Source organism: Bos indicus x Bos taurus, chromosome 19, assembly GCF_003369695.1.
Source record: "Bos indicus x Bos taurus breed Angus x Brahman F1 hybrid chromosome 19, Bos_hybrid_MaternalHap_v2.0, whole genome shotgun sequence".
NCBI lineage: Eukaryota > Metazoa > Chordata > Mammalia > Artiodactyla > Bovidae > Bos > Bos indicus x Bos taurus.
The window spans coordinates 1,571,068-1,585,216 of record NC_040094.1 but is presented as its reverse complement, the minus strand read 5'-3'; the positions used below and the strand labels follow the sequence as shown (position 1 = coordinate 1,585,216).

Sequence of the window (14,149 nt, the reverse complement as noted above, 5' to 3'; positions counted from 1 at the left end):
GGACATGGTACAACAGACTGGTTCCAAATAGGAAAAGGAGTACATCAAGGCTGTAATTGTCACCCTGCTTATTTAACTTATATGCAGAGTACATCATGAGAAATGCTGGTCTGGAAGAGTCACAAACTGGAATCAAGATTGCCAGGAGAAATATCAGTAACCTCAGATATGCAGATGACACCACCCTTATGGCAGAAAGTGAAGAGGAACTAAAAAGCCTCTTGATGAATGTGAAAGAGGAGAGTGGAAAAGTTGGCTTAAAGCTCAACATTCAGAAAATGAAGATCATGGCATCTGGTCCCATCACTTCATGGGAAATAGATGGGGAAACAGCGGAAATAGTGTCAGACTTTATATTTTATTGGGCTCCAAAATCACTGCAGATGGTGAATGCAACCATGAAATTAAAAGACGCTTACTTCTTGGAAGAAAAGTTATGACCAACCTAGATAGCATATTGAAAAGCAGAGATATTACTTTGCCAGCAGAGATCCGTCTAGTCAAGGCTATGGTTTTTCCAGTGGTCATGTATGGATGTGAGAGTAGGACTGTGAAGAAAACTGAGCACCAAATTGATGCTTTTGAACAGTGGTATTGGAGAAGACTCTTGAGAGTCCCTTGGACTGCAAGGAGATCCAACCAGTCCATTCTAAAGGAGATCAGCTCTGGGTGTTCTTTGGAGGGAATGATGCTGAAGCTGAAACTCCAGTACTTTGACCACCTCATGCAAAGAGTTGACTCATTGGAACAGACTCTGATGCTGGGAGGGATTGGGGGCAAGAGGAGAAGGGGATGATAGAGGATGAGATGGCTGAATGGCATCGCCAATTCAATGGATGTGAGTCTGAGTGCACTCCGAGAGTTGGTGATGGACAGGGAGGCTTGGCGTGCTGTGATTCATGGGGTCACAAAGAGTCGGACAGGACTGAGCGACTGAACTGAACTGAACTGACTGATAACAAGTGTCAGGTTGTATCGCATCATGGGTTTGATTTGTATTTCATCAATGATTTATGATATTGTGCACTTTTTCATGTACCTATTGGACATTTGTGTGTTTTGTTTTGATAAACGTCAATTTAAATTATTTGCGCATTTTTAAAATCAGGTTTCTGTTTTTGTTTTTGCTGTTGAGTTGTATGAGCTACCTGTTTATTTTGGATATTAATCCTTAAAAGATACTTGGTTTGCACATATTTTCTCCTTTTCTGTAGGTTGCCATTTTACTGTTTTGTTTGCTTCCTTTGAGCTTCTTACATGGCTGTTGTGATAAAGTATCCACCTGGTAATGTAGGAGATGCAAATGATTCAGATTAGATCCCTGGCTCGGGAAAATCCCCTGGAGTAGGAAATGGCAATAAATGCAAATGGTAGGAAATGGAAAATTCCATGGGCAGAGGAACCTGGCAGGGCTACAGTCCATGGGTTACAAGGAATCAGACATGACTGAGTGACTGAGCACACGCACATTTTACTTTGCAGAAGCTTTCTAGTTTGACACAATTCCACTTTTCTATTTTTGCTTATTGCCTGTGCTTCTTGCTGTCATAATCAAAAAAACATTGCTAAGACCAATGTCAAAAAACCTTTTCCTATGTTTTCTTTCATCTACTAGTTTTACAGCTTCAGGTCTAATACATAAGTCTTTAATCCACTTTTAGTTGACTTCTATATGTGGTATGAAGCAGAGTCCAATTTCATTATTCTGCATGGAATAGCTAGTTTTCCCAAAATAATTTACTAAATAGTCTATCCTGTATCATTATGTGTTCTTGACACCCTTGTTGAATATCGATTGACCATAAGTGTGAGGATTTATCTCAGGGTCCTCAGTTCTGTTACATTGTGGTTTGCCATGCCCTCCTCCAGGGGATCTTCCAGAACCAGGGATCTAACCTTCATCTCATCTCGTATGTCTCCTGCATTGTCAGGCAGGTTCTTTACCACTAGCGTGCCACCTGGGAAGTGCATTGTTCTATTAGAGATATTGGCCTTTTTAGTTGTTTTCTTGCAGTGTCTTTGTCTGGCTTTGTGTTAGGATGACTCTGGCCTAATAAAATGAATTTGGAAATGTTCTTTCTTCTTCTGTGTTTTTGAAGAGTTTAAGAAGGATTGATATGAATTCTATTTGAAAGATTGGTGGAACTCACCCACAAAGCCATCTGGTCCAGGGATGTTTTTAGCTGAGAGGGTTTTGATTGCTACTTCAATCACTTTATTTGTACTCATTTGTTCATGTTTCTATGTTCTCTTGATGCAATATTGGTAGGTTGTATGTTTCTGGTAATTTACTCATTTAATATTTTTTAAACTCTCTCTCTGTGAGTGTGTGTGTGTGTGTGTTATAAACACAAAAATATCTGGAAGGATATGTAGTAAACTCTTAATAATTATATTGCTTGGACTACAATTAGAAAGATGTGGGGGGGGGACTTTTGTTTCAATTTCTCTATTGTTTAGTTTATTACAAAATTATACCACCATACTGTTAAAACATATTTTAAAACCACAGCCTGAAATGAATGCATAAAGGCTCAACAGGCATATTACTGATCTTCATTCAATAAGGAACAAGTTAAGTCTGGCACAGATAACCTGGGCAGGCTGATGCACCAGAAACCTAAGCCATCAACTTCCTCTCCCTTAGCAGCACTTCATCTTGCAGGTTAGCCACTCTCCTCCAAAGTAACTTGACTGAAAGGATTTAGCAATTCTCTTCTTGCCCATGGCCATGAGGAATATTTACTTGCTGCTAATGGCAACTGTAGGTGCATCCTGGAAAGCTGGCCCACCTCTGTAGGGCAATTCTGCTTCTAACAAGGGAATGTAACTTTACATACCCTTTAAATGAAGCCAGAGCCAGATGGGCACTGATCTTATTAAAGCCATGATTGTTACCAGAAAATAACTGCAAATATGTATGGGTATTTTTGTATGTGTGTGTTCATGTGCATGTATTTTATGACACATGCCATATCCCTGAAATCTCAATTATAGAACTATCTTTCCAATTTTTTTTTTACAATTTACTTTACAGTTTAGCCTTATGTAGGGTGGCTATGGGGTGCCTCATATCTTTTAATGTTACATTTTGTTCTCATTATTGCATTATTGCTTTTTCCTTCTTCCAGGTGCAGCTCATCCACTATAACCACGAGCTATATACCAATGTCACAGAAGCTGCAAAGAGCCCAAACGGATTGGTGGTACTTTCTATATTTATTAAAGTAAGTGTGTTGCATTCCTTCATTCTTCTCTTCTTACCATTTCCATCCCAATCAGAATATCAGTTTATAGTCCTGTTGAATCTTAGAAAAATAGCAAAATAACCCAAGCTGCATAGATATTACCAAAGCGAAATATCTATGTCCAATATTTATGTCCATGAGGTTTATGAAAAATAAAGACTTTTTCAGTGAGATGCAAAAACAATGAGTTTAGAGCACTGGGGCCTGAGGATCCAGGTAGTTTCTATCCTAGAGAGAAAAATGATGCTGGATCCAGGGGCAGGTTCTAGGTTCCACTCATGCAGAAGAATCAGAAGGAATAAATAGAAGGGGAGATGGTTTCTCACTGATACCCAACAGGATTAAAGGGCTGTCAATCAGATGACCCTTGGAAAAAGGAATAAAAAGAAAATGTGAGATGTCCCTTCCCTCCAGGCACTGCACTAAACAGTTCCCTCCAGCTTTCAGGAATTGCTCTGAGTATCATCTTTCCCTCCCAGTTTACCTCTCTCATGTAAACATCCCTGTGAATAATTAAGAAAATTCACCAATGCTGGCTTTATGACATTCTAGGGTAGCTCCACATCTCCTTATAGTCATCATCAACAACAAACTTCCAACAAATAAAAGTTTAAGTTGTTAAAAAATTACACAACCTTTTGACCATTGTTGGGTGAAACAGGTTTGCAAATTAAAAAAAAAAAAAAAAAAAGAAGAAGAAGAAGAAGAAGCACCTGTCATCAGGCGCTAGGAAAGGTCACCAACAGGACTGATCCTTTCACTATAGCCAGTGGATTATGGGAAAGGCTACCACTATAGCTGGATCTCTTGAACTCCTGGCCATTGGCTTCCCTGTGTACTTTCTCACTGGCTGGACTATATCTCTTGCAGCCACTGATCCCCCATACATCTGTCTTTGCCAGGGCTCCTGTGACCCAGCAGCCAGGCCACCTCCATGCCCTGTCCTCACCAGGTCAGATCTAATTGCTTTGGGGAAGCCTCAGGAGCAGACCTCTGTGGAAGGCCCACATGCAGAGGTGGGGCTAAGGCCTTAGCTAAAGCCCAAGAATAGAGTGACTAAGGAAGAGGAATGAAAATCTTCTCATGTAATTGCACAAGCCACAAGTTAAATCCCCATGATCATCTTGATAAACTGTGCATCTGTGGAATATATGAATGGACAATGAATTTTCCCACAACTGAGACCAGTCAATGGGGTCAAGTACATATTATGGTTGGGCCAGCTCAGAGTCTGAGCTGCCCACACCTTGTCCATAGCAAGTCCAGAAGCCTACCTAGAGAATACTAGGGAAAGCAGAATTTGGCTGGGGATCATAGTGGGGGTAAAAACACTGACAGATGAGACACCAGGAAAATATTCTTATTGCTGTTTATATGTTCTGTTGCTGCTTTCATTATTTTTAATGCAATTTGCATTTTTCTATTTTTACTTTACCTTTCCATTGTTTTGTGTTCTTTCCTTGTTTTGTTTTTAACATTTATTTTACTTTATTTTTAGTTTGTATTCTACTTTGGTTTTCTTTCTTATTTTTCTTAGTTTTGTTTTTAATTGTTCTGATTTTGTTTTTAGGTTCTTTTATTTGTCTGGTTGCTTTCTGGTTTTTTTTATTTTCATTGTTTTTGTTTCTTTTTTTGTATGTGTGTGTGTGTTTTAGTTTTTATTTTTTTTCTTTGTTTCATTTTTCTTTTACCATCTATCTTGGGTTTTGTTTCTTCATTTGTTTTCCTTTTTTAAAAACTATCATTCTTTGTTTTTGTCTTTGCCATTTGTCTTGGGTTTTGTTTGTTTATTTTCTTTCCTGACCCTTTTTTCATTGCACTGTGTGGCTTGCAAGATCATGGTTCCCTAACCAGGGGTTAGGCCTGAGCCTCTGAAGTGGGAGTGCCAAGGCCAGGACATTGGACCACTGGAGAATTCCTTGTTGATGTTCAGTCACTAAATCACATCTGGCTCTTTGCAACCCCATGGGCTGCAACACCCCAGGCTCCTCTGCCTTTCATTATCTCGTAGACTTTGCTCAAATTCACGCCCATTGAGTCAATGCTGTTATCAAGCATATTCTTTACCACTGCACCACCTGGGAAATCCCAGAGAATTCTGAGACCTGGGGAATATTAATTGGCAAGATCTCAACAGAAAGTCTCTACCTTGACTCCAAGATACTTAATACGTCACACTAAAAAACAATCATAACTGGAACACAAACCCACCTATTAGCAGACAGGCTGTCTAAAGTGCTAAGCACACAGATATACCAAAACACACTACATGATGTGGGCCTGCCCATCGGAGGGATGAGACTCAGCTCTACCCACCAGAGCACAGGCACCAGTCCTTTCCAACAGGAAACCTACACAAGCCATTGGGTCAACCTCATCTGCTGGTGGCAGATACCATAAGCAACAGGAGCAATGGTCCTACAACCTGCAGAAAGAAAACTTCAAAGACAGTAGGTTAAATACAATGAGAAGAATAATAAATATGGCGACGCTAGTAAAAATGTAAGATCAAATAAATGAAGAGGAAATAGGCAATCTGTCTGAAAAATAACTCAGAGTAGTGATAGTAAAGATGATCCAACTCACAGAAATAAACTTGCAGGCATGCACAGAACATGGATGAAGTGTTTAACAAAGACTTAGATGAACTAAAGAAAAAACAGTAATGAACAACACAATAACTGGAATTGAAAACACTGCTGCTGCTGCTAAGTTGCTTCAGTTGTGTCCAACTCTGTGCGACCCCATAGAGGGCAGCCCACCAGGCTGCCCTGTCCCAGGGATTCTCCAGGCAAGAACACTGGAGTTGGTTGCCATTTCCTTCTCCAATGCATGAAAGTGAAAAGTGAAAGTGAAGTCTCTCGGTCCTGTCTGACTCTTAGCAACCCCATGGACTGCAGCCTACCAGGCTCCTCCATCCATGGGATTTTTCCAGGCAAGAGTACTGGAGTGGGGTGTCATTGCCTTCTCCACTAGATGGGGTCTAAAAGTTCCTCCAGATATTAATTCCACAGACTCAAGTCGGCAAAAGCACCCTGCGCTCCAGGGACATCCTAAGGAAATCATAATGCCTTAACCTCGAAAATGAGGACGAGGAGGTGGTAGTTTTTCAGAAAGGAAATGTCACTTGGGTCCTTCCTGCACTGGGAGCTGCACTGACAGATCACGGTCCAGCCTGGAGTTGTAATTCACTAAACAGTGAAACTCGTTTCCCAGGGTGAGTGTGTTCTGGAATAAACTTGCACATCTTCACTCCAAGCAGCTTTGCTGCCACCGCCTCCATGACAGCACCTGTGCACAGCAGAATCTTTCCCCGGGTCAGGAGCTTGATGGTTTCTGACATTTTCCTAAGACATTCCTCCAAGTGATAGGGGTGATCTGCCACGACGATGGCAAAGCTGTGTGTGGTGATCCTCTCGGGTAAGTCCACAGGGTTCTTGTAGTCATAGTAGACAAAGTCCTTTCCGTATACGGCAAACCTCCGGTTGTACTCAAATATGCAGAGGAAGACATCATCTCTGTGCCGCTCTCTCAGCTTCTGGTAGACGCTGGGGGCGCTCACACACGCTATTCTGCCACCCTCCCCGGCAGCTGCCAAGGCGTCCTCAGCAAGGTACAGGGCCGTCTCCGGGCTGTACCAGAACTGGCTCACCCGCCAGTTCTCTTCTATTATCCCGATGTTGTACTTGTCATCACCACGGAGGTGAGAGTGGTGCTGCTGCTGCTCAGCATAAAATTCCTGCAGAGCTGCAAGGGTGTATGAAGAAAGCTGGGAGCAGGGGGCCTCGTCTTCACAATCACTCATTTCACACCCTGACTGTGTCGGGAGATGCTGACGAGAAGAGTAGGGGCAAGCTCCTCACTCCACTTGCTGCTTGACTCCACGCATGCTCCGTAGCCCGGGGCCTGGTCGGGCAGCCAGCTGCGTCTGCACGTGCACACTAGAAGGAATCACGGCTGCTGCTGCTAAGTCGCTTCAGTCATGTCAGACTCTGTGCAACCCCATAGACAGCAGCCCACCAGGCTCCCCCATCCCTGGGATTCTCCAGACAAGAATACTGGAGTGGGTTGCCATTTCCTTCTCCAATGCTGGAAAGTGAAAAGTCAAAGTAAAGTCGCTCAGTTGTGTCCGGCCCTCAGCGACCCCATGGACTGCACCTTCCAGGCTCCTCCTTCCATGGGATTTTCCAGGCAAGAGTACTGGAGTGGGGTGCCATTGCCTTCTCTGAAGGAATCAATAGCAGAATAACTGAGGCAGAAGAAAGGATAAGTGACAAGATAGAAAGGTGGAAATAACTTCTGCAAATCAGAATAAAGAAAAAAGAATGAAAAGAAATGAAGACGGTCTCAGAGACCTCTGTAACAACACTAAACACAATAACATACAAGTAATAGGGGTCTCAGAAGAAAAAGAGATAGATAAAATGTCCTAGAAAATATTTCAAAAGATTTATTGTTGAAAATTTCCCTAACATGGGAAAAGAAATAGTCGCCCAAGTCTGGGAAGCAAAGAGAATCTCATACAGGGTACAACCCAAGAAGAAACACACCAAGACATATACTAAACTAACAAAAATTAAAAGAAAAATAATAAAAGCAGCAAGGGAAAAACAAGAAATAACATATCAGGGAGTCCTAAGGTATCAGTTAATGTTTCAGCAGAAACTCTGCAACCCAGAAGGGAGTGACAGGATATATTTAAAGTAATGAAAGGGGGAAACCTACAACCAAAATTACTCTATCTAGCAAGGATCTCATTAATATTCAAAAGAGAAATCAAAAGCTTCACAGATAAGCAAAAGCTGAGAGAATTCAGTACTAACAAACTAGCTTTATAAAAATTGCTGAAAAAAACTTCTCTAGATGCTAAACACAAGAAAAGAAAAAAGAACTAAAAAAAAAACAAACCCAACACAATTAAGTAAATGGCAAGAGAAACATATATACTGATAATTACCTTAAATGTAAGAGGATTAAATGTGTCAGCAAAAAGACACAGATTGCTGAATGGATTCTAAAAAGAGTTCATATGTATTGTCCACAAGAAGTCTACCTCAGACATAGGGACACATACAGACAGAAAATAAGGAGAAGAAAAAATATATTCCATGCAAATGTAAATAAAAAGAGAGGGGGAATACCAATAGTCATATCAGAAAAAAAAAAAAAAGACTTTAACAACTGTTACAAGAGACAAGGAAGGACACTACATAATGATCATGAGATCAACCCAAGAAGAAGATATAACACCTGTAACTATTTATGCACCTAATATAGGATCACCTTAATACATAAAGCAAATGCTAACAGCCATAAAAAGGGAAATCAATAATAACACAATAATAGTGGGGTACTTTAACATCCCAAGCATACCAATGGACTGATCATCCAGACAAAAAATTTAAAAAGAAAACAAAGACCTTAAATGACACATTAAAACAGAGACTTAATTGATATTTTTAGGACATTACATGTAAAAGCAGCAGAATACACTTTTTTTTTTTCTCAAGTGCACACAAAACTTTCTCCAGGATAGGTCATATATTAAGTAACAAAACAGTCCAGTTCAGTTCAGTCTCTCAGTCGTGTCCGACTCTTTGCGACCCCATGAATTGCAGCACGCCAGGCCTCCCTGTCCATCACCAACTCCCAGAGTTCACTCAGACTCACATCCATCGAGTCAGCGATTCCATCCAGCCATCACATCCTCCGTCGTCCCCTTCTCCTCCTGCCCCCAATCCGTCCCAGTATCAGAGTCTTTTCCAATGAGTCAACTCTTCACATGAGGTGGCCAAAGTACTGGAGTTTCAACTTTAGCATCATTCCTTCCAAAGAAATCTCAGGGCTGATCTCCTTCAAGTCTTGGTAAATTTAAGAATATTGAAATTGCATAAAGTATCTTTTCCAACTACAGCACTATAAAATTAGGATTCAATTACAGGGGGAAAAAAAAAAAACAGTAAAAACCACAAACACATGGAGACTAAATACTATGCTACTAAAGGGGACGACAGAGGATGAGATGGCTGGATGGCATCACTGACTCGATGGATGTGAATCTGAGTGAACTCCGGGAGTTGGTGATGGACAGGGAGGCCTGGTGTGCTGCGATTCATGGGGTCTCAAAGAGTCGGACATGACTGAGCGACTGATCTGATCTGATCTGAAGTAGCCAAAAGATTACTGGGGAAATCAAAGAGAAATTTAAAAATACTTAGAAATAAATGACAATGAAAACACAAAAACCTGAAACCTATATGATGCAGCAAAAGCAATTCTAAGAGGGAAGTTAATAGAAATGCAATCCTACCTCAAGATTCAAGAATAATCTCAAATATACAACTTAACCTTACAACTAAAGCAACTAGAGAAAGAAGAAAAAGTTAGTAGGAGAAAAAAAGTTATAAGGTCAGAGCAGAAATAAATGAAATAGAAATTAAGAAAACAATAGCAAATATCAATGAAACTAAAAGTTCATTGTTTGAGAAGATTTTTTTTTTAATAAATTGATCAACCTCAGCCAGATTCCCCAAGGGGAAAAAAAAGGGAAGAGACTCAAATCAATAAAATTATAAATGAAAAAGGAGAGATTATTAAATAAAATTCAATCAAATTAATATAACTGACACTGCAGAAATATAAAAGATCATAAGGGAGTACTACAAACAACTATATGCCAATAAAATGGGAAATCTGGAAGAAATTAACAAATTTCAAAAAAGGGAAAACCTCCCAAGGTTGGACCAGAAAGAATCAGAAAATATTAACAGACCAATCACAAGTAATAAAAATGAAACTCGGATTAAAAATCTTTCAATAGACAAAAGTCCAGAACCAGATGGCTTCACAGATAAATCCTATCAAGCACTTAGAAATGAGCTAGTACCTATTGTTCTCAAACTTTTTCAAAAATATTACAGAGAGAGGAACACTCCCACACTCATTCTACAAGGCCACTATCACCCTGATACCAAAACCAGACAAAGATATGCCAAAAAACAGCCCAATATTGCCAATAAATATAGATGTGCTATTCCTCAACAAAATACTAGAAATCGGAATCCAACAATACATTAAGAGAATTATACATCATGATCAAACAGGGTTTATCCAAGGCATGTAAGGATTCATCAGTATATGCAAATTGATCAATGTGCTAAAACATATTAACAAACTGTAAAATAAAAACCATATGCCACGTGATCATCTCAGTAGATGCAGAAAAAAAAAACTTTTGGCAAAATTCAACACCCATTTAGGATTAAAAAAAAAAATGTCTGCATAAAATGGATATAGAGGGAACATACTTCAACACAATAAAGGCTATATATGACAAAGCTCCTGCAAACAAACTCCTCAATGGTGAAAATTTGAAAGCATTTCCTCTAAGATCAGGAACCAGACAAGGGATTGTCCTCTCTCACCATTATTATTCAACATAATCTTGGAAGTATACTAGTCACAGCAATCAGAGAAGAAAAAGAAATAAAAGGAATCCAGATTGAAAAAAAAAAAAAAGTAAAACTGTCATTGTTTGCAGATGACATGATACTATTGATAGAAAACCTAAAGATGCCACCAGAAAACTTCTAGAGCTAATCAATGAATTTCGTAAAGTCACAAGAGACAGAATTAATACACAGAAATCTGAACCCCTATATGCCAACAATGGACCATCAGAAAGATAAATCAAGAAAATAATCTCATTTACCATTGCAACAAAAATAGTAAAATACCTAGGGATAAACCAGACTGGTTGCAAATAGGAAAAGGAGTACGTCAAGGCTGTATATTGTCACCCTGCTTATTTAACTGATATACAGAGTACATCATGAGAAATGCTGGGCTGGAAGAAGCACAAGCTGGAATCAAGATTGCTGGGAGAAATATCAATAACCTCAGATATGCAGATGATACCACCCTTATGGCAGAAAGTGAAGAGGAACTAAAAAGCCTCTTGATGAAGGTGAAAGAGGAGAGTGAAAAGGTTGGCTTAAAGCTAAACATTCAGAATACTAAGATCATGGCATCTGGTCCCATCACTTCCTGGCAAATAGATGGGGAAACAGTGGAAACAGTGTCAGACTTTATATTTTTGGGCTCCAAAATCACTACAGATGATAACTGCAGCCATGAAATTAAAAGATGCTTACTCCTTGGAAGAAAAGTTATAACCAACCTAGATAGCATATTGAAAAGCAGAGACATTACTTTGCCAACAAAGGTTCGTCTAGTCAAGGCTATGGTTTTTCCAGTGGTCATGTATGGATGTGAGAGTTGTACTGTGAAGAAAGCTGAGCGCTGAAGAATTGATGCTTTTGAACTGTGGTGTTGGAGAAGACTCTTGAGAGTCCCTTGGACTGCAAGGAGATCCAAGCAGTCCATTCTGAAGATTCAAGAATGATCTCACTTTTTCCTTAAGGGGAAAAAAAAAAAAAAAAAAGAATGATCTCAAATATACAACTTAACCTTACAACTAAAGCAACTAGAGAAAGAAAAAGTTAGGAGGAAAAAAAGTTATAAGGTCAGAGCAGAAATAACAAGCAGTCCATTCTGAAGGAGATCAGCCCTGGGATTTCTTTGGAAGACATGATGCTAAAGCTGATTGGCTACCTCATGCGAAGAGTTGACTTATTGGAAAATACTCTGATGCTGGGAGGGATTGGGAGTAGGAGGAGAAGGGGATGACAGAGGATGAGATAGCTGGATGGCATCACTGACTTGATGGACATGAGTCTGAGTGAACTCCGGGAGTTGGTGATGGACAATGAGGCCTGGTGTGCTGCAATTCATGGGATCACTAAGAGTCGGACACGACTGAGCAACTGAACTGAAGGAGGCAGAAGATCTCTATGCAGAAAACTATAAAATAAGATTTAAAAAAAATCAAAGATGACACAAACAAGTAGAAAGATAGGTCATATCCTCGGATTCAAAGAATCAATATTGTGAAAATGACTATATTACCCAAAGCAATCTACAGATTCAATGAAACTCCATCAAATCACTGATGGCATTTTTCACAGAACTTAGAACAGAAAACTATACAATTTGTATAGAAATACAAAAGGTCCTGAAAAGCCAAATCAATCTTGAGGAAAAAAAAAAACAGCTGGGCAATCAGGCTCCCTGACTTCAGATTATAGACAAAGGTACAGTCATCAAGACAGTATGGTACTGGCATAAAAAAACAGAAATGCAGATCAATAGAAGAGTATAAGAAAACCAGAGATAAACTCACACACCTATGGACCTTGTCACACACCTTATCTTTGACAAACGAGACAGAAGTATACAATGGAGAAAAGATAACCTCTTAAGAAATGGTGCCAGGAAAACTGGACAGGTACATGTGAAATAATAAAATCAGAACACTCTAACACCATGTACAAAAATAAACTCAAAATGATTTAAAGACCTAAAGGTAAGGTAGGATAATATAAATTCTTAGAGGAAAACATAGGCAGAATAGTCTATGACATAAATTGCAGGATGATCTTTTTTGAGCCACCTCCTAGAGTAATAAAAATAAAACAAAAATTAACAAATGGGACCTAATTAAACTTAAAAGCTTTTGCATAGCAAAGGAAACCATAAACAAGATGAAAAGGCAACTCTCAGAATTGGAGAAAATATTTGCAAATGGAACAACTGACAAAAGATTAATCTCTAAAATATAATTTATATATTCAATGTAAAAACACTCAATTAAAAATTGGTCTGAAGACCTAAACAGATATTTATCCAAAAAATACATACAGATGGCCCACAAAGCCATGAAAAGATGCTTAACATCACTAATTCCTAGAGAAATGTAAATCAAAACTAAAATGATGTATCACCTCACACCAGCTAGCCTGTCATTAAAAAAATCTACAAAAAATTGTAAAGCAATTATCCTCCAATTAAAAATAATTTTTTTTAAATTATACAAACAATAAATGCTGGAGAGAGTGTGGAGAAAAGTAAACCCTTTTGCTGTTGGTGTGAATGTAAATTGATACAGCCACAATGGAAAACCATATGGAGGTTCCTTAAAAAAACTAAAAATAAAACTACCGTATGACCCAGCAACACTACTACTGTTCTTATACCCAAAGCCATAATTCAAAAGGACACATGCACCCCAATGTTCATTGTAACACTATTTACAATAGCCATGGCATGAAATCAATCTAAATATCCATCAACAGAGGAATAGATAAAGAATATATGAGATACATATATATATATATATATATATATATATATATATATATATACACACACACACACACACAATGGGATATTACTTAGCCATTAAAAGGAACAATACTGGGTCATTTGTAGAGACTATCATACCTAAATAGTTGACCTAGATAATGGACCTAGAAACTATCATACAGAGTACAGTAAGACGGAAAGAGAAAAACCAAATATCATGTATTAACACATATATGTGGTATCTAGAAAAATGGTATACATGATCTTATTTGCAAAACAGAAATAGAGACACAGATATAGTATACAAATATATGGACACCAAGGTGAGAAGGAGGGGTTGGGTGATTTGAGAAATTGGAATTGACATATAACACCATTGTTACTATATATAAAATAGATAACTAATGAGGACCTACTGTGTAGCTCAGGGAATGTTACTTAGTGAGTGCTCTGTTGTGACCTAAATGGGGTCAGATCAGATCAGTCGCTCAGTCGTGTCCGACTCTTTGCTACCCCATGAATTGCAGCACGCCAGGCCTCCCTGTCCATCACCAACTCCCGGAGTTCACTGAGACTCACGTCCATCGATTCAGTGATGCCATCCAACCATCTCATCCTCTGTCATCCCCTTCTCCTCTTGCCCCCAATCCCTCCCAGCATCAGAGTCTTTTCCAATAAGTCAACTCTTCAATGAGGTG

At 39.1% G+C, this 14,149-nt stretch overlaps 1 protein-coding gene and 1 pseudogene across 1 annotated transcript in view; one reads left to right on the top strand and one right to left on the bottom strand.

The window, feature by feature from the left end:
- CA10 (carbonic anhydrase 10) overlaps nt 1-14,149 on the top strand; it is an 855,303-nt gene that overhangs the window by 825,466 nt on the left and 15,688 nt on the right. Inside the window, exon 6 of the mRNA XM_027517027.1 lies at nt 3,132-3,227. Coding sequence (XP_027372828.1) covers nt 3,132-3,227 — 96 coding nt within the window. The remainder of the gene's footprint in view (nt 1-3,131; nt 3,228-14,149) is intronic.
- Nucleotides 6,190-7,225, bottom strand: LOC113877168 (annotated as a pseudogene).